The 26,616-nt window shown below is 40.5% G+C and overlaps 1 protein-coding gene across 4 annotated transcripts in view; it reads left to right on the top strand.

Annotated features, from left to right (window-relative positions):
• Positions 1-26,616, top strand: part of cachd1 (cache domain containing 1) — a 160,095-nt gene that overhangs the window by 79,532 nt on the left and 53,947 nt on the right. For all 4 annotated transcript variants that reach the window (XM_048539532.2, XM_048539534.1, XM_048539535.1 and 1 more), the window contains 2 exons: positions 10,653-10,801; positions 17,346-17,452. In XM_048539532.2, coding sequence (XP_048395489.1) covers positions 10,653-10,801; positions 17,346-17,452 — 256 coding nt within the window. The remainder of the gene's footprint in view (positions 1-10,652; positions 10,802-17,345; positions 17,453-26,616) is intronic.

A 26,616-nucleotide genomic window follows, 5' to 3' on the forward strand; every position in this document is an offset into this window, starting at 1 on the left:
ATGCATTCAGCATTGCCGTATGCACAATGCCTCAAATGTCATTCCTGTTGCATTTTGTTGAATTTGTCATACTGTTTTTATTTGACATGAGGGCAATATGGAAATGGGGCATTTTTGTTAGGGAGCAAACAAATTGTACTAAAGTAACTTTGGTACTGAAGAAACCTATTGAGTTTAACTCAATTGAATATTTGTATCTATGTTTGATTTGATTCTAACTTTGAAATGAGTTTGTTCCTTTACACCCAGGAAAAGAAAATGTTTTGGAGAAATAAACTTGGATGATATAAAATAGTGTTTTATAGAAACGTTGCTTAAAGTACTGAGGTGGATGTCTACCGATGGAATCTAGTTATTGCATTCATGCTTCATTTAAATGGGAAGGCTTAAGGTGAACAGTCATTGAGAGCAAGAGAGCCCAGAAATTGACCATTTTGACTCCTCCCTCGTTACTCCACACATCCACACACAATAAAAAATAAAAGGAACACAGTCCAAAGTAGCTGTTGAATCGAATTATTTTTAAAGGAACTTTTTAAGATTTCTATTCTAGGGAGTTTGGATAATATAATCTGGAGTTCAGATACTTCATAGAGCACAAGCATCAACAACTTGTAGTTATGTAGAATCTTAAACTTTTTTTTAAAGCAAGAACATAAAACTCAATATTGATGAAATTGATTAGAAGGAATGCTGCATTAAATGATGGGAGCTGAGAGGATGAATAAATATTCCCGATCATTTTTCAATTCTATTTGTTCACATTTAACATGGGGCCTACACTTTCCAACTAATGGATCTGCAAGAAGAAATTACCTCCTGTGAGAGTTGTAAATTTGATTTGTTATAGTGCATGCTCGCTGCACGGCAATGTCAACCCATGGAACATAGGTATGAGCTCCGAGCAGGAGCTAAGGAGAATGTAACAGGGCTGTATGTTCAACAGTGGCATGAGAATGTCAGCAATCCAGGTAATAGCAATTATGCTTTCCAGAATGCCCTATAGCTCTACCTGCTGTAAATACTCCTGTTAGTGTTGCATTCTCCAGCACTGAACTATGTGCATGCTCAACAGTGGAAGCATTTCATGATAGATTGACCTAAATTATCTGAAAACCAGAGGATCAAAGCAAAGTTCTGCGGTGCTGCCACAACCAGACATGCATTCTGGTTAGATAGTTAACCAATCGGTTGACAAGTATCCCTATCCTCAAGCATTCACTCCCTCCACCACCAATGCTGTCTACAAGATGTACTGCAGAAATTCACCAAAGATGCTCAGACAGCACCTTGCAAACCCACAACCACTTCCATCCAGAAGGACAATAGCTTCAGATACATGGAAACACCACCACCTTCAAATTCCCCTCCAAGCTACTCACCATCGTGGCTTGGAAATATATTGCTGTTCCTTCACTGTTGCTGAGTCAAAACCTTGGAATTTCCTCCCCAATGGCATTGTGAATCAACACATAGCTATTGGACTACAGCGATTCAAGAAGGCACCTCACCACCAACTTCTCAAGTGCAATTAGGGACAGCCAATAAATGCTGGCCAGTCAGTGACATCCACATCCCACAAATTAATAAAAAGAAAAGGAGTCCACGATATCAGTGCAAAAGACAAGGCTGAAGCATTTGAAACAATCTGGTTATGTTTGTTGGAGGCCAAACACCTCAGCCTCAGGATGTCACTGCAGGAGTTCCTTGGGTTAAAGTCTTAGCCTCAATTATGTTTGGATGCTTCATCAGGGAGAGTAGAAGTGGATGATGTGGACGTGACGGTCAGTGGGAAGTCAAAAATCATGGGGTAGGGGTTGAACATGGTGGAGATCTTAGTTAGGGTGGGAGAAGTAAAAAAACTATCTTTGGTTTTCAAAATGCCCTTCGCTGCAATTTGATAACTAGAGTTGTACAGTCATGGACAGTGAGGAAAGACTAAGGACTCAAGACCAAATTCTACTCTGCCTTTTTGCCAAATTAGTAAATTTAACTTGGCCTGTATCAGTGTTGTTTTGCATGCAATTATTCTTCGTTGATGCCAGACAAATCAAACCGCTCTTTAATCTGTGCTTAAGCTTCAGGGAGAATTGTGGCTGCCTTTCAGAGTGAGAAAGAACCATTGCTTGGCAACAGTTTGTTAGTTGCCTGCTGGGAGTTCCAGCAGACCTGCTGTTCCATGTTGATAGCATTTCAGTCAATACACTGTGACTAATATTCTTTGACCTGATGTATAATAAAGTGGTCAGTCTGTACAAATGATAAAAGTTATTCAGCAATGTTAGTGCTTTAAGCTGAGAAATCCCACATACAGCTGGGTTCAGTGGGTTCTAACCGAGAGCTTTTCAAATAGGAATGGATTATGGGAAGGTAGCTAATAAATGGAAAGAATGTGTTTTAATGACTGGCACAATTTGAATTGCACTGGCTGCAAAACTGTCAAATTGTAATTCATGGAATGATGTAAATCAGGTTACGGATGAATTAATTCAGTACTAACCTAAACAGAAAGGTAGTGTGATTATTATCTCCTACCTTTTGCCAAATTTCTGCCTTCCTTTCCTGAGAACCTTGCCCATCCTGTGATTTCTGATCAACTTGTTGTCACTCTCCTCAATCACCAAACAACAATTCTTGTGTGTACGCCCACACAGTGAGTGTTGACCGTATTCTAGCAAGTGTCTGGAAGAAGAGTCATACTGGACCCGAAACATTAATTCTGTTTCCCCCTCCACAAATACTGCCAGACCCGCTGCATTTGTCCAGTTTTTTTTTTGTCCTTATTTAAGTGGACGACATGGCTGAACTCGAATCTGTACCAAACCTGCTGCCCACACTGATGCACCTTCCAGCAGGAGTTTCTAGTTAGCATCAAGGAAGTCTGACTTTGTTTTCCTCTGCCCCATGTCCCATGCGTGGAGGTGCAGTACCAGTTGTAGCACCCTTACTATCATCATTGATATTAGCAGAAAATTCAGCACCAGTGCTTCCTACCTTGACTCGTCTGGTTTGTGTATTCCCGTACACAGTTGATTGACCACTTAAATTAGAGCTGTCAGTATTTTCAAGTTTCCACATAAGTGGAACTTGCAGCTATATTACAATTATATTCAGTGACCAAGCGTGACATTCATTTAAATGTCGTGTCAGTTTGCATGTTTCCCTCTGTGGCGATAACATCTCTTTTATTTTTCTGCCCTTGTCAGATTGGTATTGAATGTGTGGGCAGGGGAAATAAACGCCAGGGAAAGGGTATATACAGCCTAGTAACACCAGTTTAGCCCCCTGAGAGTGATCAGTTCCTTGCAGTTTTGCAATACTGCAACATTAGTGCATGAGTAAGCTGGGACCTTGGGTAATTGGGTTCCACCTCAGTTATCTGCACAGAGATTGACCAACCTTGGCTGTATTGTTAAATATAGGTGTAAGTCTCCCTAACTCCACGGGAAGGTGGTATTTGCTGCTTTTCATGAACTATAGCCAGTGTTTTATTAGAGGCTCAATTATGGCTTATGGGGTGAATACTAACGTGGGTAGTTTCTTGACAGTAGGTCTGCACCATGTATTACTTGATTACATTCTATTGTTTTTAAAATTTGTCTTTAATTTGAATTAAATCCTATGTGGCCTCAAGTCATTCTGATGTTCCAGCCGAGCAGAGAACATGTGGGCTGCCTGTCTATTTTCTATCAGTGTCCCTAAGAGGTATGAATTTAAATGAAGTGTGTATGCAGTGGACTTGCTTGTAGAGATTTGATGAGTCCAGTTTCTGTTGTAGTGGACAAATCGGGTCAATATTGTGTGGAATGAGAGAGAAGTTAGAGAGGCTGACAAGCAGAGATACGGAACTGTGGGGAGACAAATATTAAAGCAGTGAATTTGGAAATGGTACTGCCAGTGGTAGGATGCAAATCATGGTACCAGGAACCGGCTCACTTAAAGTGCAACTTATCGACACTAACCAGTGATATGTAAGCACTGAGGTTTTGGTTTTTCCAGTTTATGATTTGGCACAATAAATACTGCAGATTGTGTGTCAGGCAGCTTGTTTGTTTTTCTCCTGACTTCTCCTTTCTACATTGAGTTGCTACAACTTCTGCTTGGTCCTGTGGCTTGGCAGAAGGGCTGAAAGATCAAAGCTGTTTTAAATACTTGTTACTTAAATGCAATTTTCTCAAACGTAACTGCTTTATTCAGAAGAGGGAGGGAATAGACAGAAAACCAGAAACTTCATGCCAGTTTAATATCTGTCATAGGGAAAATGTTTGTTTGAAACTATTATTAAAGATGTTATAGCAGGACACTTTAAAGTTCAAGAAATCTAGCAGAATCAGTGTGGTTTTGTGAAAGGAAAATCCAGTTTAATCAATTTATTGGAGTTCTTCAAAGAGGTATCATGCTGTTGATAAAGGGAAGCTGGTGGATGGCTTGAACCTAGATTTCCCGAATGCATTTGATAACATGCTGAATCAAAAGTTATTCTGAAAAAAAAATAAGAGCTTCTGGTGTTGTGGGTAACACACTGGCATGGTTGCAAGAATGTTTCGTTAATAGGACATTGAGTAGACAAAGGTGGGTCATTTTCTGAATTAGCAAGCTGTTATGACTGGTGTGCCATAGGGGTCAGTGCTGGGGCTTTGACATTTTACAATTAATGTAAATTACTTGAATGAGAGAATAAAGGTAGTGTTGGTAAATTTGCCAAGGGCCCAAAGATAAGTAGGACAGAGGGATATGAATAAGTTCAGTAAGTGGGCAGAGATCAGGAAAAAGGAGTATTGTTTTTGAAAATGTGCATTGTCTATTTTGGCAAAAAGAGTACAAAGGCATATCATCTAAATAGTCAGAGATTGCAGCCCTCTGAGGATCTGGGTGTTCGAGTGACTGAATTAGAAAAGGCTAGTATGCAGGTACGGCAAGAAATTAAAAAGCTAACAGAGCCATTATTTATTGTGAGGGGAATTGAATATAAATGTCGGGAGATTATTCTTATTCAGAGCATTGCTGAGACCACCTGTGGCGTATTGCCCACAGTAAGGGTCACCTTACGGAAACATGTGTTGGAGGTAGTTCAGAGAAGGTTTGTTAAACTATTCCATGGAATGGGTGGGTTGTCTTATGAGGGAATAATGGGTAGGCTAGACTTAGACCCACTGGAATATTGAAGAATAACATGTGGCTTGATTGACCCATTTAAGACCCTGAGGGGCCTCAAAAGGATAAGTGTGAAAAGGATATTTCCTATGAGAGTAGCTGGAACTTGAGTTCCCTATTTGAAAATAATAGTTGCCTGTTTAAAAATGAGTTCAGGCGAAATGATTTCCTCTTTGGAACTCTCTTCCTGAAAGTATGGTGGAAGCAGAGTTCTTGAATATTTTTAAGACTGGGGTTGATCAATTCTTGATAAATAATGTGGTGAAATATTCTTAGTGGTAGCTGGGAATGTAGAGTTAGACTGGCAGAGCAAACTCAAAGAGCTCATTGGCCTCTTCCTGCACCAAATTTATATGTTCGTAAGCATGTTTGAAAATCGAATAGAAGTAAGTGATTTTGATTGTGTAAAATAATCTCTGCTTTTGAATCTCCGCGGATGGCTTTTGTTTTTAAGACCATAAGACCTACGAGCAGAAAGTTTGCCATTCGGCCCTTTGAATCTGCTCCGCCATTCAGACATGGTTGATCAGTTCCTCAACTCTATTCTGCTTTCTCCCCGTAACCTTTGATGCCCTTGATCATCAAGAACCTGTCTATCTCAGTCTTAAATATACTCAAATGACCTGTTCTCCACAGCCTTCTGTGGCAGTGAATTCCATAGATTCACCACTCTCTGGCTGAAGAAGTTTCTCTTTATCTCCGTTCTAAGGCTGTACGCTCGGGTCCTAATCTCCCCTACCAATGGAAACATCTTCCCAACGTCCACTCTGTCCAGGTCATTCAGTATTCCGTAAGTTTCAATTAGATCCTCCCTCATCCTTCTAAACTCCAATGAGTATAGTCCCAGAATCCTCAAATGTTCCTCATATATGTTAAGCTTTCCATTCCTGGGACCATTCTTGTGAACCTCCTCTGGACCCTCTTCAGGGCCAGTACATCCTTCCTGAGCTATGGGTCCCAAAACTGCACACAATACTCCAAACGTGGCCTGACCAAAGCCTTATAGAGCCTCCGTAGTACATCCTTGCTTTTATATTCAAGTCCTCTCGAAATAAATACCAACGTTAGATTGGGATTCCAGCCACTGTGTTAGAATATCACTAAGATTCTGTAGCTGACAACTGTTCCAAGGCCAAATAACTTCCCAGCACCCCCTATCAAAACATGCGCGTAAATACTTAACATTAGGTTGAAGTACAGGAGTTTGACTTTTTGCCTTTGGTACCATATCCCAGGAAGGAGTCATCACCTTAAACAAACTTGAGGAGGTTACTATAGTTTGGGAGAAGTAATAGTCTGCACAATAAGCCTCTAACTACAGACAGAGCCGTACAGCACAGCAGATTCTTTGGTCCAACTCACTGTGCCAGCCACCCAAACTATACTAATCCCATTTGCCTGCATTTGGACCATAACCCTTAAACGTTTCCTATCCATGTAACTGTCTGAAGTTCTTCTAAATGGTGTAACTGTACCTGCACCTACCACTTCCTCTGAAGTTAATTCCACATATGCGCCATCCTCTGTGTGAAAAACGTTGCCTCTTCGGCCCCTGTTAAATCTTTCTCCTTTCACCTTAAAAATATGCCCCGTTGTTGTGAACTCCATTACCCTTGGGAAAGCGCCTTTGCTATTTGCCTTATCTATGCCCCTCACAACTTCATAAACCTCTATAAATGTTACCCCTCTATCTCCTACGTTGCAGTGGAAAATGTCCTAGCCTATCCAGCCTCTCCTTATAACTCAAGCCCTCCATTCCCGGCAATATCTTGGTAAATCTTTTCTGAATCCTCTCCAGTTTAGTGATATCCTTATTTAGTCTTCAGTTATAGCCTTCTTTATGGTAGCATGGAGAATTCTGAGCTCTGTAAATCTAGAGTGAAAACCAGAGGGTCGTGAAATTTATTAAGTTGACTAATTGGAAGCTTTTCATAAGAAACCAATGTCACAGTGTTAAAATGTATTAACTTAAAAATGATTTGTTTGATTTTCTGACATTATATATTAAATAAGTCTAGTGACAACATTGGCATTTTTAAAAAAATGCTGAAGCTTTTTGTCAGGGGTTCCTTTTATGTTTGTGTTCAGTTAGAATCTAAAATTGTGCCATATAGCAAACAAATGCAGAGGGCCTATTAACAAATGATCAAAGAAATGCTTTCATGATTTTCCTCCCCATATATTAATTTTTACTTTGCTGTTGAGAGGGGCCTGTAATTTAATGTTTTAATCATGTATAACAATTAGGGATGATACAAATTCAGTAAATTTGTATGCACTTTATAAAAAATTCATGATGTTTTAAGCATTTATGTAAGCAATGCAAATATAAGATCCCAATAGCGAAACATTTTGTGCTTTGATGTTGCTTTCTGAATATTTTGAGGACAATTTGTTACTCATTGCAGAGTGTGCTACTGTTTTCAGCTGTTAAAAGATATCAATATTTTGTGCACTTTTCTTGGTTGCAAATACCAAATCTGGGTGATACTATTGAGACCATTCATCTTCTTCTAACATCTTTTTTACAAATAATAGTTTTAAAATGCATGGAAGCTGGATGTTAAAAGGCTATTTGACAGTGGCAGGCTCGCATCAGACCATGATCTTGAATCTTCCTTCACTGTGCTTTCTCAATCATTTTTCTGGATCATAATCAAAAGAAACACCCATTACTGTTTCACCCTTCTCTTGTCTCTGTCTTTTTCTCCACCACCACCACCAATTCTGCTTCCACACAAGGCTAGGTCCTCTTACATATGATTAACTACTGGAAAGAATGTTATACTTGCGAATTGAGCAGGTTGAAGTAATTATGATTGAGGTTGGTGAAGAATGTTGTTATGTGTGTGCCTTGTTTGGTTTTAATTTTTAGATAATTTAAAATTTCTCTTTGTGCTCATATAAATTCTACTCCTTCAGTTGAGGAAAGCTAAACCAAGTTCAGGCCAATCGTGACTTCTCAGACATTTTTGAATTGGGACGCTCAGTTGTACAACAAAACATTACATTATGGTTGGGCTCGTATGAGACAAAAGTGGGCTTGTCCCCAGCCTAAAAGCCAGGATCAACCTAGGTCTGGCACATCCTGCGAGCCCTGAAACGATTTAACTGGCTTTGGGCAATTAGCTACATGGGAGGGTTATTTCATGAGCTCATGTGTCTCCCCCAGTATGAGAGGGATGTGATGCAGTCTTCAAGAACTGCTGGCCCAAGGAAGCTGTGGCCTCTACTGGGACTACAGCAGCCTGCTGCGTCACCAAGGGCACCATCCCAGAATCCAGTAAAATGTGGTCTACATTGTCCCAGTCAGGAAAGCTTGAGCAATGGGGTTGAAGGATGGTTTTCAAAGGACAGCCCTCCTTTGGCAATATGGTTCCCAATCAGTAGGCATGACCCCTTCCCCCTACCCCTCCAAACCCTTACTTTCCATCCCTCAGATTCTCCAATTTATCTACCGTGGCATACCTGGTGTTTCGAGGGCAGGAAAATGGGACCAGTTCAGTTTAGGCAACCTGGTTAGGCCAAAGGCCTGTGCTGTATACTTCTGTTAGTCTATGGTGGTCTGACCACATGTTGGAGCATATCTCTAAAGAAGCCCTTAATTGGTTAGTTAATATCCTCAGCTGCCCTCTTGACAGATGCCCTTCCCACTTTGCCATTACAGTCGATAGGAAGATACTGGGCACCCTATTCCTACCTGATCATCCAATTTTCTGAAACCCTGTAACAAAATGAGAGCTCATGGTGTAGGTAATAACGTATTGACCAGGATTGGTTGGGTACTGGGAAGCAGAGAATCAGTATAAGTGGTTCTTCTTTATCACATTGGCAGGACGTGATGAGATCAGTGCCATCAGGATCCATGTGGGGGTCTCAATTCATTACAATTTATTTTAATGACATGGATGAAGAGCCCATATATGTGATTGACAAATTTGCTGATGATATACAGATAGGGCATTGTCTGCAAAGGGATATAGATAGCTTAATTGATTGTACTCCAACTACCAAATCTATGCCCACTGTGGGGAAAATGTAAATGCTACACCTCTGGCAGAAATAATGGGAAAGGAGCATATTGCAGAAAAATTGCAGAACCTTAAATAGCAGCAGGAAATATTTGTCCTTGTACATGAAACACAAAAAGTTGAAATGCAGCTACAGAAAATGTTTAGAAAGGCAAGTAAAATATTGGTATTGATTGAAAAAAGATTGGAATTGAAAAGTAGCAACATTTTGCTAGTGCCTGATGAGGCTGCATCTGAACACTGTGAGCTGTTTTGATGTCCTTATTTAAGAAAGGATATAACTGCATTAGATGATGTTCAGTAAAGGTTCACTGTTCTAATCTTGGGAGGGGGATATTATCTTACAAGGAAAGCTGGGCCCATTTCCATTGTAGTTTAAATAGATAGGAGGTGAAGTTGTTGAGATGTGTATGACCCTGAAGGGGCAAGAAAGGATGGAAGTTAAAATGATGTTGAGATCAAAGCAAGGGAGCACAGTTTCAAAGTATGGGTCTGCTGTTTGAGACTGAGTTGAGGAAGATTTATATTTTCTTGCCCAGAATGTAGTGAAAGCTCAAAGGTAAATGGGTTCTTGACTAACAAGGGAATCAATAGTTGTCAGGAGTAGATGGGAATATGGAGTTGAGACCACAGTAAAGTCAGTCATTATGTTGTTGAGTGGAGGAGCAGGTTAGAGAGGATGAATGGTTTGCCCCAGCTCCAAGTGTGTGTATGTGTGTGTATACGTGTGTGTGTATACGTGTGTGTGTGTGTGTGTGTGTGTGTGTGTGTGTGTGTGTGTGTATACGTGTGTACAAATGTTCACATACCTCTAGTCTACCACTCCACCCATGTACCTCAACGCAGTCTCTGAGGCTTCATCATCCCTAAGCCATATCATTTCATCCATTGGGAAATGGGGTTTTGTATTCTTCATCATCCTGGTTTTTCATTTGGCTACTTTTTTGAAGTCTCTGCAAATGATTGTTTTGTGTCGTTCGTTCATCTCTGATGTTAGTTCAGATTTAGTACAGACAAATGGAATGAAAATCTCTTCTCCACCCTCGTTCTTTACTGCCAGAAGGAATTCCACTTGATATTAGTTTAAGACAGTGTACCTTACAGCCCCAGGCTTCAAACTAAGCATATTCAGCATAAATTGGCTTTGAGTTGTCAGTATTATTTGGTATGAAACTAGGACTCGTTATGCAACAAATTTCTCAGAGGTTTAACTAGAACATTGGGGTATGTAAATTAAATTTTGACTGCAAATGTGCAGGTCAGAATATTGGAAGAATGTTAATTTGTCAACAGTGAAATAATTACTGCAGCCCAAGTGGTCCCTTACTATGCTACAAACATTCTATGACCCTCTTTGGTGAACAAAATATGTCAACAACATTGAGTTTAGCACAGCAATATTGCAGGCTGGTAGCGATGTGGATCTACAGTCTCATCCCGTGTTGTGTTTTTCCATTCCTCTGCCAGTTGGCTAAAAAGATAAGAGAGAAGTTTAATCGCTATCTCGATGTGGTGAATCGTAACAAGCAGGTGGTTGAAGCATCCTACACAGCTCATTTGACATCGCCATTGACAGCCATCCAAGACTGCTGCACAATTCCTGCTTCAATGATGGAGTAAGTACTTTTCCCTGTATTTCCTAGATTCCAACAGTCAATATACTCGTGAGTGCCATCAGTCACTCTAATGTTCATTTCAAGCCATTTTTTCTTACTTTTCTCCATCTTCTGGAGGCCAACAACAACCATGATCAAACTACAATACTTCCCAATGTGTTCATTGTTCCACGTCAGTGAAAATAGGTCACCAAGGTAGTGATGGCTAGTGCATTATTTGCCTGGGTTCATTGTTGAATTAGCCTCATTGGGATAAGTATAACGTCCCTGCCTCTGGACCAGCAATCCTGGGTTTAAGTCCCATCAGCTCCAGAGATGTGTCATGGCATACCTGAACAGGTTGATTAAAAATATCGACACATAAGATGCATAATTTAAATGTATCTGTTTCTGGGGATGAATTACCTGATGAGGGTACATGTTAGTGACAGGATTTGGCAAAAATGGAATGTGAACTAGAAATATATTCCAGAAAAACGAATTAATAACTAACATAAGTAATTATTAAAAGCAAAGTACTGCAGATGCTAGAAATCTAAAATGAAACCAGAAAGTCTTGGAAAATTCAGCAGGTCGGGCAGCCTATGTGGAAAGATAGTCAATGTTTCGAGTCCGATGGAATTCCTTCAAAACATAGAGGTACAGATAGTTACTTGTGTGATCCTCTGGTTTTGATGTGCTTATGATCTGTTGAATTTTCCATTTTTGTGAAAGCGTTTTGAAAATAAATTTTCTCCATTTTCTTTGTTCTTCTGCGAATGGTGCCCTCTGATGATGAGGTTCAGTTTTAAAAACCACAGGAACCCTCCAGTATCTCACCCAAGTGTTGAGTTAACTGCAATGGAGTGCTTCAGATACACTTTTTATTCCTAGGCTTTGTAGAAAAAAATTAAACCGGCATCTTGCTCATGATTGAAAGGATACATCTAAATAGGAGGTGGTTGTTGATAAAAGTTTGATTGTCAATAATTTTCACTTGTTAAACTATTACATGCAGCCTTAGTTAATATTGCATACATTTAGTTGATTTACAGTCCTGCTTACTAGGGATGGAGGTATGTAAGCTATAAAGGTTCCAAGGTTGAATGCAAGTGTGTACTGTTGTAATTCATATTGACGTTGACTTTGACTTTGACCAGTAGTGACAATTAGCCTCAAGTTATACTAAGCAAAAAATAACACAGCAAAAGCATGATAGCTGTTCTTCTTAAGGGTATTTGTGGTGGTCAGACAGGTCATATTTGGTCTTCAGCATGATGGATCCACATGGAAGGATAAGAAATGCCTGCTGGCAGTAGACATAGTCATGAAATGTATCTAACTTAAACAGGCTGTGCCACCTTGCCAGATCACCAGTCGACTCTCTGGGAGAGGAGAAAATGAGAATGGTAGGGGAAATGAGGTTAAATATTCTGTAAAACAGCATTCCGTCGTCGAGCAAAGGACAACAATAAGTAGATGAATGCAGAAGAATTGTTTTGGTAGACCTTACTTTAGAAAACCTTTGAAACCTTGTCTGAGAATACATTTTCTTCCCAGTTTCCATATGCACCAACATTCTAGAAAACTGCTTTGCATGATAAAACCAGTATGATTTAAGTTGATTTGGAATTTGCTAAAAGTCTGGGTTTTGATATAAAATTCAAAGAGCTGCCAACAAATCCGCAGTTTTTATGTTCTGCATTAGCTCTAGTTCACTTGCAGAAGCTGCTGCTTGGAATAGAAGCAGCCTGGTCTGATGGGATTTAATATGTGAATTTCAAAGTGCTGAAGCACATCAGAGCAGATATCAATCAAGCCAGTGCCTCGCAAGTTGAAGACTGAACTGACGTTTCCAAAGGGAGTCAGATCAAAGAGGAGGACTGAGGCTGTGCGGTTTCTCTCTAGAGACTGTGTGTTTCGATCAGTTGTTCATTATAGTTCGTCTAGGAAGAAGTGAGGGGAAAATTGCAATGATGTGACTGCTCTTGGAAATAGAATTTCAGTCTATCTTTTGATCACTCAACAATGGCAGGCAGAATCTCATCACAGCTGTAGTCATGGTACCTTGGGCAAGTTGAAACAAACTGTGATATTTGTGTGAAATTGAAGAAATAATAGCGTACAGCTTTTTACAAGAAAGGATGTTAACCCTTTGTGTGCCATCTAAATATTTGTAATTACTGATGTCATGTGAATTCATATTAAATCTATTTTTTTATCAATGGCCTATTATAGTGTAATGATGAGAGGCAGAACAAGTTAGGTCTGTGTTCTCTGGAGTTCATAAGACCATGAGAATTAGGAACAGGAGTAGGCCATTTGACTTCTTGAGCCTACCCACCATTCCATAGAATCATGGCTTATCCAATATACCTCACATCTACTTTCCTGCATTTCTTCATAACCCTTCATTTTCCCTTGTGATCAAGAATCTATCTCAGCCTTAAATGCCCACAAGGATTCTGCCCCACAACTCTCTATGGCAAGCCCTCTGGTCCGAGACCCGCCCTCTCTGCATTTACACTGTCATGTCCCTTCAGAATCTTGTATATTTCAGTGAGATCACCTCTCATTCTTCTAACCTCGAGTGAATAAAGGCACAACCTATTTAATCTATGCTCATAAGACAATCCTTCCATACCATGGATCATCCAAGTGAATCTTCATTGAATTGCCTCTGATGAAACAATATCTTTCCCTTAAACAAGGGGACCAAAACTGCTCACTACTCCAGATGTGATTTCACCAGCAGCTCATGCAGTTGTAGTAAGACTTTCCTCTCTTATACTTGCAGCCTCTTTAAAATAAGGATCATCATTCCATTGGCCTTTCTGATTACCTGCAGCATCTGTGTGTTAACTTCCTGTTTTTCATGCACAATAACCCCCAAGTCTTTTGTGTTGTAGATTTCTGAAGTTTCTCTCCATTTAAATAATATTCTGTTCTCTTGTTCTCCCTTCCAAAATGAGCAACTTCATGCTTTCACAAGTCAGGAGAATGACAGTGATCTCATTGAAAGTTACAAGATTCTGAAGAGTCTTGAGAGAATAGCTGCTCAGAGATTGTTTCCACTGGTCAGAGTATTAAAACTTGGGCCAAGAACTGAGATCGAGGAACATTTTTCACTCAAAGGGTTGCAAATCTTTGAATTCTGTGCCTCAGAGGGCTGTGGAGTCACCGTTATTAAATACATTTTAAGGCTGAGTTGGACAGATGTTTGGTCTCTTGGGGAATTTAGAGGAGAGGACAGAACAGTGAAGTTGAGGTCCAAGATCAGCCGTGACCACATTGAATAGTTGAGCAGGCTGGATAGACTATATAGCCCAAATGTGCTCCAGTTTCTTTAGTGTTCTTGTAATGGTGCATTCTTTGTTGCAACAGTGTACAAATTGGTAGATGAGCCTGGATCATCACTATTGCTGTGTTTTCAATGTGTAGTGCAAGACTTTTGTTTTGAATATAAGGTGGGACTGTACATTTATTTTGTTGTGAAACTCAATGGTTAACATAGTGCCGATCTTCTGGTTATTATCTCAGTTTACATGGGAATTGAACCGAGAAAGAAACAGTGGCTCAGTGGTCAGCACTGCTGCCTCTCAGCGCTGGGGATCTGGGTTCAATTCCACCATCAGGTGACTGTCTGTGTGAAGTTTGCACAGTCTCCCCGGGCCTGCATGAGTTTCTTTCGGGTGTTGTGGTTTCCTCCCATAGTCCTGAGATGTACAGGTTAGGTGGATTGGCCATGTTAAATTGCCCATAACGTCCAGGTTGGGGAAATGCAGAATAGGGTAGGGGCTGGATGGGATGCTGTTTGGAGGGTCAGTGCATACTTGATGGGCCAAATGGCCTACTTCCACACTGTAGGGATTCTATCATTTGAAATAAGAACTTGACGTTTAGCTTGCCTGTTGGGTTATAATGATTGGTATTCCTGAGTAACAGCAGAAAGGACAGATCTGTCACATGTAGTCCTTGGTAAATACTTGGAGCACAGGAGATTTTTAAAAAAAAAAGTTATACCAGTGGGGGATTAGAAATAGGTTTATTGTTGCACGTACTCAAGTGCAGACGTACAGTGAAAAGTTTACACTGTTGCCTCACATTGCACCATCTTAGGTACATTGTACTTGGGTACAAATCTTAAATACAAAATGGAGAAATAAAGAAATAAGTTACCTTAGTGATTCATAGTTTAAGTTTGAAAGAAATAAAGTTAAAAGGATAAACATTACAGTCAGATAAAGAGATTACAGGTAAACATTAGAGAAGTGGGAGAACTGAGAAATGGTCTATAGCCTTCGATCACTACTTTAGTAAGTGATGGCTAATTTTCCATGCAACTAAATTAGGCGAGAAAGGGAGCGAGTCCCAGGTTGTGCCATTGACGAGAGATCCACAGGTGGGAGAGCCAGGGATGAAGCATTGCCAATGGCATTTTGTACAGATGTTTTGTGTTCACACACAATCTTGATGTGTGACTGTTATCTGGCAAGAATATCTAGCTTCAATGCCAAGATGTTTACCCGCTGACTAATGATCAAACTATATTCCTTTGAAGTTGCAAAATTTGAACTGAAGCTCTGACCAAGTGAGCTGGTTTACTTGACTTCGGAGACCCACAAAGGAGAAATGATTTTCTCAGCAGTCTGCTGGACAAGAGCTTTTTTAAAATTCATTCTCACGCTGAGGACATCACTGGCTAGGCAGCATTTATTGCCCAATTCTAACTACCCAGAGCGCAGTTAGGAGTCAACCATATTGCTGTGGGTCTTGAGTCACATGTAGGCCAGACCAGGTAAGGATGGCAGTTTCCTTCCCTAAATGAGAGTGAACTAGATGAGTTTTTCCGATAATTGACAGTGGATTCATAGTCGTCACCAGGTACCTAATTCCAGATTTTTTAAATTAAATTCAGATTCCACCGCCTACCGTTGTGAGATTTGACCTGGGGTCCCCAGAACATTATCTGGGTCTCTAGATTAACAGTTCAGCGATTTTAAACCAAAACCATCTCGCCACCAAAATATGGTTCTCCATCATTGGCCACAGTAGAAACTATTCTGCAAATTGATGGTGTGTCTTTTCCATTTCCTTCATTCATTTGCACATTGCTTGCATTATAATTTGCTGGGTTATCAAGAGCTTTTACCACTTATGTACAGAAGAAATGAATACGCTGCAACTAGTCTTTCTGGAGAGTTAATTTTCTCCGTAAAACTGATGATTGTTTATTGTTTGTTCACCCTTTTGCCTAATTCTATCCATTGTTCCTCACAAAAATTCTGAAATTACTTAATCTTTGAGATAGGGAAGTAAATCATATTAGAAACCTGTCATTAGTAGGAATGTCACTCTCACTGACATTCATATGGTAATCAAAGAAATGTTTCCTGTTCACGACTGATGACATTTCTGAGGCAAGGTGAGGAAGATAGGGTTTTTTCAGTACTATGAACTAAACGTGGTGTAAAGCTGACGAGGTTTTGAAAACCATTATGAGGATTCACCCATAGATCCAGGCTGTTCATTCTCTGTGTTGAAGGGGCCATGAATGTGATACCTGAGCCAGCTGAGTAGCTTACCGAATGTATACAAGAAAAACAGCAAGATGGGTAAGCTGCCTGAGTACTGCTGATACTTGCAGAATCAAACCCTTTTATTAATCCGTACCTTCAGGAGAATTGAGGTGGAGTTGGTTTGGTATGCCCTTGAAAAGGATCCTGCTGACAAAATAGATATTTTTTAATCATAAACAGTTCACCCATTGGTCAGTTACATTTGCTTGGGCTGGCATTCAGAAAATCCAAGCTTCAAATATCGAATGTTTTCTGGGGTCATTTTTTTGTTTCAACACAAATCATTGTATTTTGGACATTTTCATCTGAACAATTCAATTAAATTTACAAAATGATTCAATTGAATGCTTGGCTCCTCTAATTGCTGAGAAGATAATTGAGCTGTCTTTGGGATACGCGTTTTTTTTCTCTCGTGACCTGTTCAGAGAGGTTTTTGCATACCTCTGGAGCAGGTGGGACTTGAACTTGACTCTCCTGGCTCAAAGACAGGGACACTACCACTGTACCACAAGAGCCATCATGAGTTGGTGATCAATATTTTATAATCAGCCTGTTCAAAGATGTTAATAGACACCTCTGGAGCAAGTGGGACTTGAATCCAGGCCTCGTAGCTCTGGGGTAGGCACACTTCCACTGCACCACAAGATCTACCGTGAAATGATAATCAATGAGGTATTGCTCCATGACTTTCAACCTGCCCAGTGTCAAATCTGCTGAAATCTGTTAATCCCAACTCATACAGGAAGGAGCTGGATCCAAAATCTAATAATTAGCAACTTCCGATAAGATGGAAAAATTGAAGGAGAATGAAAACTTGTATTTTGTCTGAAATGTTATGTATAATAGAATGAGAGCAAATGGTTTTTGTTTGAAATTAAGGCCATTTCACACCTCAGGCTTCAATTAGAAGTTTAACATCAGAATTATCTTGTTACTGTGCTTTCGCGCTGTGCTACATTTTAGATCCTTTCTCATTTTAATCACAGGTTTGATGGGAATTTCAATGCTAACGTTTCAAAAACCATCAGCTGTGACAGGCTTTCCACAACTGTCAGTAGTCGAGCGTTCAATCCTGGCCGGGACCTAAACACAGGTTCGTATGTCAGCTGATGTGCTTTCAACTAATTTTATGTTTTTTATTTGAATTGTTTTTAACTAACTTTTTAAATGATTCTGCCCCTCTCTGACAGCTTCTCCTCTCCATCTGTTTTAAAAAAAAACCATTAGTAAAAGCTTACAGGACCAGATATTTGGCATTGAGGCTCATGTTTGGAACAGGATAAAATGTAGTTTCTCCTACATCCAGCCATGTTACACATAGCCTTGGGGGAATAGCCTTTTCTTAATCCATGGCGATACCACTGGTACCCCTGACGACATCACTCTCTTTTCCTGTGATATTTGTTGAATTGTGTCTATTTAACTTACATAAGTGCAAAGCATTGCATTCTCCAGTATGGATATGCTATGAAATTTCAGCAGTAACTGGATTTCAGAAGTACTTCATTGCATGTCTAACAGTCTGGGATATCTGAGGTCATAAAAGTTATCTATAAATTCAAGCTCAACAATGCAATTAATGTCAATGAACAGCACTATTTTCAAAAAAAGAAGGACCAAAAGTAGTATTGAAATTAAAAACATGTGTGCAACTCTTCACAAAACTAATCAAAACAGACAACAGCCAGTTTTGGCATTCAGCATAATTGGTGCATCATTGAACCCTGCGTCATATTTGCTGCTTGTTCCTGTATTACAGCAGGGTTTGGATTATTTCCAAGTTCCTGAATGACTGGAGCAATTCCCTATGGTACAAAACAGAATTAAAATGTGAATGGCAGTCAAGGCCAATTGGTCCATAGCAGCCACTGGAATTTTTTAACTCAAACTTGGCATCTCGTTGCACTTAGAGCTTTAATTTATAACTCAAGAATTTTAGCAGATAGATAATACCAAATATCTGTTGCTTTTTGCTTGATTTACTCTCCAAGTAGCTACTTTACATCGCTCAAGATTTAACCATGTTCTATAGTCCAACTGGCCTGATGGATCTTGAAAGAGACATCTGCAGGTCATAAAATCATAACAGCGCAGAAGGCAGCAACTTGGCTTGTTGGATCTGTGCTGGCTCTCTGCAGGGGCAGTTCACCTTATGAACCCAGAAACACACACCTCTTCACCATCATCTCAATGTCTCCTGGTTTGTATGCAATGTTTTATCCAACCTCATATTATGTCCTGTATTCCTATAATTGCCAATTTTATTGATGACCTTTCATTTCAAACCATGTCGAATAAACTGCATCACAGTCTGCTACATTCTCTATTTCTACTTACTTTGTACCTAATCCTCCAATCTACTTCTTACTGTTGTTTATTTTATCCAATATTGTGTGCGTCAATCTTTAGTGCTGGTTCAGATATTTCCTTTTTTTTTAAACATGGGGTATGTTCACTTTCAATTTTGTAATTGCTTAGTACCAAATGATCATTGTTCAGAGATTTCTTGTCAATTTTCCATTAGCAATCTGAATCCATTCGTATTATGCTCAACAAAATTATTGAACATCTTTTTTGTCTTTGTCACTGCACCGCTTTCTGCCTTTTTATTTTTATGTACTTAAATTTACTTTGTGTTTTCTTTCCTTTATTGCTTCATCATCTGCTAAGTTCCACTTATTTCTAGTTCATGTTCGATTTTCTCCTCTGTTAACTATTGTCCTTGTTCCTTCTACACATATAAGCAGTTCATTTCATCTGTATCCCTAAAAACAGGCACATTGGACCCAATAGTAAAGTCCCCCACCACTGGAGTAAAGGCTGGAGTGGGAGTCTGGGCATGGGTGCTCCTGTTATTTCTGTGGAAGTCTATAGGCAAACTCTTATTCCTCCTCATTCTCATCATGAAAGTAAAACATTTCTGGCCCTGACTCTCTCTCTCCTGTTGTTTCTACCTGGTGTGAAAGCCATAATGATTTCTTCATTCAGATTAAAATAGCAATCTGGCCGCTGTGACGTCCACCGTACCCACCTGCTTAGCAACTGAAAAAGATGGATTGCAGGAAAGGAGCAAAATGCTGGCTCGTAAGAAATGCAACAAATAATTTCAGCAGAGCAAGCTCCCACAAACAGCTGTAATATAAGTTACCAGAACCTCTGTTAGTGTGTGTTAGTTAAAGAATAATTACCTGTATACAGACTTCATAACTGTAAAACATGTTTCTAAGTAAAATGTATTAAACATAGAATATAGAACAGCACAGCACAGTCCTTTGGCCCACAATGTTTTGCTGAACTTTTACCCTAAACCTGAGGTCCATCTAACCTCCAACCCTACCTTACACTAGCATCCATATGCCTATATAATAGCCCCTTAATTGCCCCTAATGAGACTGCCTCCATGACCCTATCCGGCAATGCATTCCACACCCCGACCAATCTGAGAAAAGACCCTACCTCTGTCTCCCCTATATCTACTTCCACTCACTTTAAAACTATACCCCCTTGTAATAGCTACCTCCATCCTAGGAAAAAGTCTCTGGCTGTCTACTGTATCAATATTTCTGATCATTTTGTAAATCTATATCAAGTCACGTCTCATCCGTTGTTCTAGAGAGAAAAGCCCTAGTGCTCTTGACCTTTCCTTGTAAGACCTACCCTCCATTCCAGGCAACGTCGTGGTAAATCTCCTCTGCATCTTTTCCAACACTTGTGCATCTTTCCTGTCATAAGGTGACCAGAACTGGTCACAATACTCCAGATGTGGCTGAACCAGGCTTTTGTATAGCTGGAGCATAACTTCACAGCTCTTGAACTCAATTAATGAAAGCTAACACACCATATGCCTTCTTAACAACTCTATCCACCTGGGTGGCAGCTTTCAGGGAACTGTGGACATGAACCCCAAGATCCCTCTGCTCCTCCACACTGCCAAGAATCTTTGTTAACCGTGTATTCTGCTTTCAAGTTTGTCCTTCCAGAATGAATCACCTCACACTTTTCAGGGTTAAAATCCATCTGCCACTTCCCAGTCCAACTCTGCATCCTATGAATGTCCCTTTGTAACCTAGAACAGCCCTCTGCACTATCGACAACTCAACCCACCTTCGTATCATCCGTGAATTTACTAATCCACCCTTCGACTCCTACATCCAGATCATTTACAAAAATCACAAATAGAAGAGGACCCAGAACAGATCCTTGTGATACACCGCTCATAACTGAGCACCATGTTGAATATTTTCCTTCCACTGCCACCCTTTGTCTTCTAAAGGTCAGCTAATTCTGAATCCAATCTGCCACATTTCACCATGTCCCATGCTTCCTTACCTTCTGCATGAGCCTTTCGTGGAGAACCTCATCAAACGCCTTACTTAAATCCATGTATACCACATCCACTGCTCTACCTTCAGCCACATGTTTGGCCACCTCTTCAAAGAACTCAATATGATTTGTGAGGCATGATCTGCCCCTCACAAATCCATGCTGACTATCACGAATCAAATGGTGTCTTCCCAAGTGATCATTAAAGCCGATCTCTCAAACTGGTTTCCAATAATTTGCCCACCACTGATGTAAGACCACTTAACTGGCCTGTAATTTCCAGGGTTACCCCATTCCCTTTGTTGCACAAGGGAACGATGTTTGCCTCTCTCCAATCTTATGGCACTATACCCATGGACAATGAGGAGGAAAAGATCGTCACCAAAGGCCCAGCAATCTCTTCCCTCACTTTCCATAGAATCCTTGGATAACTCCCATCAGGCCCCAGGGACCTATCTATCTTCGAGTTCCTCAAAATTCCTAGTACATCTTCCTTACAAACATGGACCTCCTCTATCCTACCAGTCTGTTTCACACTGTCCTCCTCTACAACTAGGTCCCTCTCAGTTATGAATACTGAAGACAAGTATTCATTAAGGACCTCGCCTATCTCTTTAGGCTCCGTGCACAAATTCCCTTTACACCCCTTGATCGGCCCTACCGTCTCCCTGGTCATTCTCTTCCTCACTTAACATGTTAAAAGCCTCAGAGCTTTTCTTGATCCTATCAGCCAAGATTTTGTCATGCTCCCTTGCAGCTCTCCTAAGCTCTTCCTTCAGCTCCTTCTTGCATAACTTGTATCCCTCTTGTATAACTTATAGAGCCTTTTCCGTTCTTTTTTTCCTACACCTTATTCAAATGAAGGTAAACTACTTCATTTGGAAATCTTGATGGGAAACCCATCTTTTAGAACAGAGTTATATCAGTTTTTAATATTGTAGTTTCAAGAATTCTCTAACGCCTGGTCTAATGCAGATCCAAGCAAATCAGGAGTGTCCTGTCATGTGAGTTAGTTGAAGTTGACTGCAGTATTGGCTGTTACAATGTCTCTGCTTAAGCTGAAACTTAGGCAAGCTCTGCAGTTCTAATTCTTATCATCCATTGACTCTGCTGGAAGATTTATGTCCATACGGTGGCTCATTGGTTAGCTCTGCAGCCTTACAGCGCCAGGGACCCGTGTTCGATTCCAGCCTCGGGTAACTGTCTGTGCGGAGTTTGCACATTCTCCCTGTGTCTGCGTGGGTTTCCTCTGGGTGCTCCGGTTTTCTCCCACAGTCCAAAGATGGGCAGGCTATGTGGATCGGCCATGTTAAATTGCCTGTAGTGTTCAGGGGTGTGTGGGTTACGGGGGATGGGTTTAGGTGGGATGCTCCAAGGGGCAGTGTGGACTTGTTGGGCCGAAGGGCCTGTTTCCACACTGTAGGGAATCTAACCAAACCTGTCGCATCCACAGCTTTATTCTTAGCTTTGATGCCCATCATTGACATGTAACCTGTCACAATTTTGTTAAGGACCAAATATCAAAAGTGGCCAGATGAAATGATGGTGTTGCTAGCACCCATGTAACCACACATGAGAATGCAGTAGGATTTTCATGACAGTAAAAATTAGAGAGAACATTTTGGGGAAGGGCTGTATTTTTTTCTGAATTACTATTACCTTTTTTTTGTTGTTTGTTCATTCAGATTCTCTGGGTCTGGTTCTGATGGTTACTTCCTTTTGAACTGAAATACATGATACATTCGTGCATAGAATCTTCTGGAATTTACAATAATCAGTGAGACTGCCCCTCTGCCATGAATTTGATCTGCCTTTTGCCTCCCAGGGTGAAATTGCTGGCTGCTTCAGTAGCAATGCTAAAAAGACAGCTATTTCAAAACTGCAATTATGTGCTCATGAACTTATGCCTTCTGAGAATTCTTTTCTGTCTAGATTCATTTAATTTCTCTTCTGCCCTAGAAGATTAAACATTAAGAGATTAAATAAAGAATCTGGGGAGAATTTCTCCTCGCACGCATTGGTGAGAATGTAAATCTCACTGCCACGTGGAATGTGTTGAAGTGAACAGTAATTGCATATTTAATGAGAGGTTTGATGTGTATATATACAGAATGGGAAGTGCTAATTAGAGAGGGAGGAGGCTTGTGTGAGGAATAAACAAATTCCTCGACTATTTGGGCTCAATGACCTATAGATCTCACAGCAAGGACACAGACCCTTCAGTCCAACTCGTCTGTGCCAACCGTACATTCCAATCTGACATATAGTTCTATTTCTCAGCATTAGCCCATATTCCTCTTAGTCCTTCCTACTCACGTACCCATCAGGTGCCTTTTAAATGTAATTGTACCAGCCTCCACCACTTCCTCTGGCAGTTCCTTCCATGCATGCACCTCCCTCTGCATGAAAGGTTATACATCAGGTCCTTTTTAAATCTTTTTCCCTCTCATCTTAAACCCCTGCCCTCTAGTTTTGGATTCCCCTACCCTGGAGAAAAGACCTTGACCATTCACCCTATTTATGTCCCTCATGATTTTGTAAACCTTTATAAGGACTCCCCCCTGACCCGATGATCCAGGGAAAATAGTCCCAGCCTATTCAGCCTCTGTCTAGAACTCAAACCCTACAGTCTCAGCAACATCCTTGTAAATCTTTCCTGTACCCTCCAAGTTTAACAACGTCCTTCTAGTGGAAGGGCAATGAGAAATGTACACTGTATTCTAAAAGTGGCCTCATCACCTGTACAGCCATGACATGACATCCTAACTCATTGTTCTGTGCCAAAGTGTGCCAAATGCCTTCACCACCCTGTCTACTTGCAACTCCACTCTCAAGGACACTACACCGCTGGGTCTCTTTCTTTGGCAATACTCCCCAAGGCAGGCTGTACCATAATTTTTTATAAATCATGTTCTAGTTTGCCTTAGCAAATGCAACACCTTGTGTCTAAATTAAACTGCATTTGCCATTCCTTTGCCCATTGGCCCATCTGATGAAGGTCCCATTGTGCTCAGTGGTAACCACTTGCATTGTCCACTACACCACCAGTTTTGGTGTCATCTGCAAACTTAGTAACCATACCTCCCATATTCCCATCCAAATCATTTATATAAATGGCGAAAAGCAGTGGGCCCACCACTGGTCATAGGCCTCCTGTCCAAAAAATATCCCTTCGCCATTACCCTCCATCTTCTAACTTCAAGCAAAGTTCATAATCCAATTGGCTACCTCTTCTGGATCCAGTGTGAACTAGCGTTACTAACTGGTGTACCATACAGAACCTTATTGAACACTTTGCTTAAGTCCATATAGACAAAGTCTCCTGCTCTCCCTTACTCATTCTTCTTTGTCACCTCTTCAAAAAACTCTATCAAGTTAGTGAGATATGATTTCCTTTGCACAGTCATGTTGACTATCATTAGTCTGTCCTTGCCTTCCCAAATACGTATAAATCCTTTCTCTCAGGAACCCCTCCAACAACTTACCCACCACTGACTTCAGGCTGTAAGAAAAACCAGTTCACTGGCTTTTCTTTTCAGCCCTTGTTAAATAATGGCACCACAATAGCCAACCTCCAGTCTTCCGGCTCTATGTTCTAGATCTGGTGCAAATTCACGTCAATTATTGTTCAATGTATGCTGGATGAATGACAATTTTAATCAAGTTATGTACTGTCTGCTCAGTTTTACAAACAGTGTAGTCAGATGCTCTAGAAAGTCAGGTTTAAGTTAATTTTGAGGTCAAGAAATGTTTGAGTGCTCCATTGGATGCCACAAAATTAGTCTGGGTAGTTCCTGTTCTTATCACCCAATCTCCCAGCTCTGTGGTCCCCATCTGCTGAATTTTCCCTTTTACATAAGTGGCTTGGTATCAGTCTAAAGCAAATGAATGACCAGTAGTGATGGCCTTATTGTCAACTCTCCAGATGTTAAGATAGCTTCACAGTGACTGATTGATAGAAGATTTGGGTTTTATAACACAGGAGGAGGCAGTTCAGTCTGTTGTGTCTACTGTAGACCTTTGCTAGACCTGTGTAAAACTGACATCATTTCCCACCGTCTCAAAGCCATCTAACTTCCTCTGCTTAAATATGAATTGGATTTCTAATTAAAATATGCCGTGGTTTCTCCCAGAGTCCTCCCTAAGGCATAACAGTCTATATACCCAACAACTGCAAACGAAGTAATATATCCTAATCATTCTCTTGATCATTTTAAATTGAGAACCTTTGTCACAGATGACCTGAACAACGAATAACTTTTTTCTAAAGAATGGTCTAGGCCCGAAACGTCAGCCTTCCTGCTCCTCTGATGCTGCTTGCCCTGCTGTGTTCATCCAGCTCTACACCTAATTATCTCAGATTCTCCAGCAACTGAAGTTCCTACTATCTCTGAAACGAATAACCATTTACCTGTTCACCCCATCAAAACCTTTCCTTTTTTATTTAACCTGTTTTTCTAATCAACCTGTTCAGAGATGTTACTACATATCTGTGGAGAAGGTGGGGCTTGAATCTGGATCTCCTGGTCCAGGGTAGGCAAACTAGTACTAAAACGTTTCCTCCTCCAAGTGTCTGTAAAATTTTCTTTTGGTCTTCTCTGCTGTACCTTAAAGTCTTGTGTTTTGTTGTTTCTCACTCCTGGTATTGTTCTGATGAATTTTGAATTGTGTGCTTGGTATGGTTTGCATGTCTTTTCTCTAGTGGGGTTGTTCAAACTGTATGTAATTTTCTAATGTGGCCTTGGGTCATATTTGGCACAGTGAAGAAGGCTACATGACCCATAGAGACCATGCAAGCTCCCTGCAGAGCAATCCTTTCAGCCCTAATCTACCACATGGCCTCCACAGCACGGCAATTTCTTCTCCCCAGCTGTCCATCCAATTGCCTTTGATAGCCACTGATTGTTTCAGCATCCAGCCTGTGTCTCTCTTTATCAAATTCAGCATGCTGCTTGTCATTTTAACTAACTATATCTACCTGCTTTTTGATTCATTCACGGGAATGTGGCCATTGCTGACTGGGCCCGTATTTATAGACTGTCCATAATTGCTGTTGAACTGAGTGACTTGCTCGGCCCTTTCAGGGGGCACTTAATATTCAGCCACAGTGCTGTGGGTCTGGAATCACAGGTAGACCACACCAGACCAGCTAAGAAGAATGGTTTATTTCCTTTCCTGAAAGACATCAGTGAACCAGCTGCATTTTTGCAACAATGAAATGGCAATGGTCATTGTAAGACCAGCATTTAATACCAGATTTTATTGAATTCAAACTTCACCATCTGTCATGAACAATAGCCTTAAGAAATTAGCCTGGTACCCTGAACTACTAGTCCATTGACATTACTACTATGCTACCACTTGCCTTAATTGTGTTTGAACCACTAATTCTCTCTAAATAAAAACTGAAAGAACTGTGGATGCCGTAAATCAGAAACAAGAGCAGTTACAGTAAAAATCCAACAGTTTTGGCAACAGCTGAGAGAAATCGGAGTAATGTTTCAGGTCAAATGACCCTTCCTCAGAAACCTTTCTCCATGAATTCTGAGGTTGGGTCACTCAACCCAAAATGTTAACTCTGATTTCCCACCCTCATTCTCACTGTCACACACAACCTTCAACATTACTACACTGAGTGTATATTCCTATCCTTGTTCACTCCCACCCCACCCACTGATTCTCTTTGCATCTAGCCATGTTAATCTGCGTCTTCCCTTTAAGTGTAAACTGCTTAATTTGTCCTGCAGATGGTAGCTGACCTATGCATGTGCACACATACCGTGCTTCGCTAAAATACCACTTGGTATGTGGACATTCAGGGTCAAATATTCAGCTTCCACCAAATTTTAGAGAAGAGCAATAGGCAAGTGATGATCTCCTGCAGCACAGTAGAAACAGTTTCACTTCACCTGATCACCATTGATGTTTTACATT

Source organism: Stegostoma tigrinum, chromosome 8 (genome assembly GCF_030684315.1).
Source record: "Stegostoma tigrinum isolate sSteTig4 chromosome 8, sSteTig4.hap1, whole genome shotgun sequence".
NCBI lineage: Eukaryota > Metazoa > Chordata > Chondrichthyes > Orectolobiformes > Stegostomatidae > Stegostoma > Stegostoma tigrinum.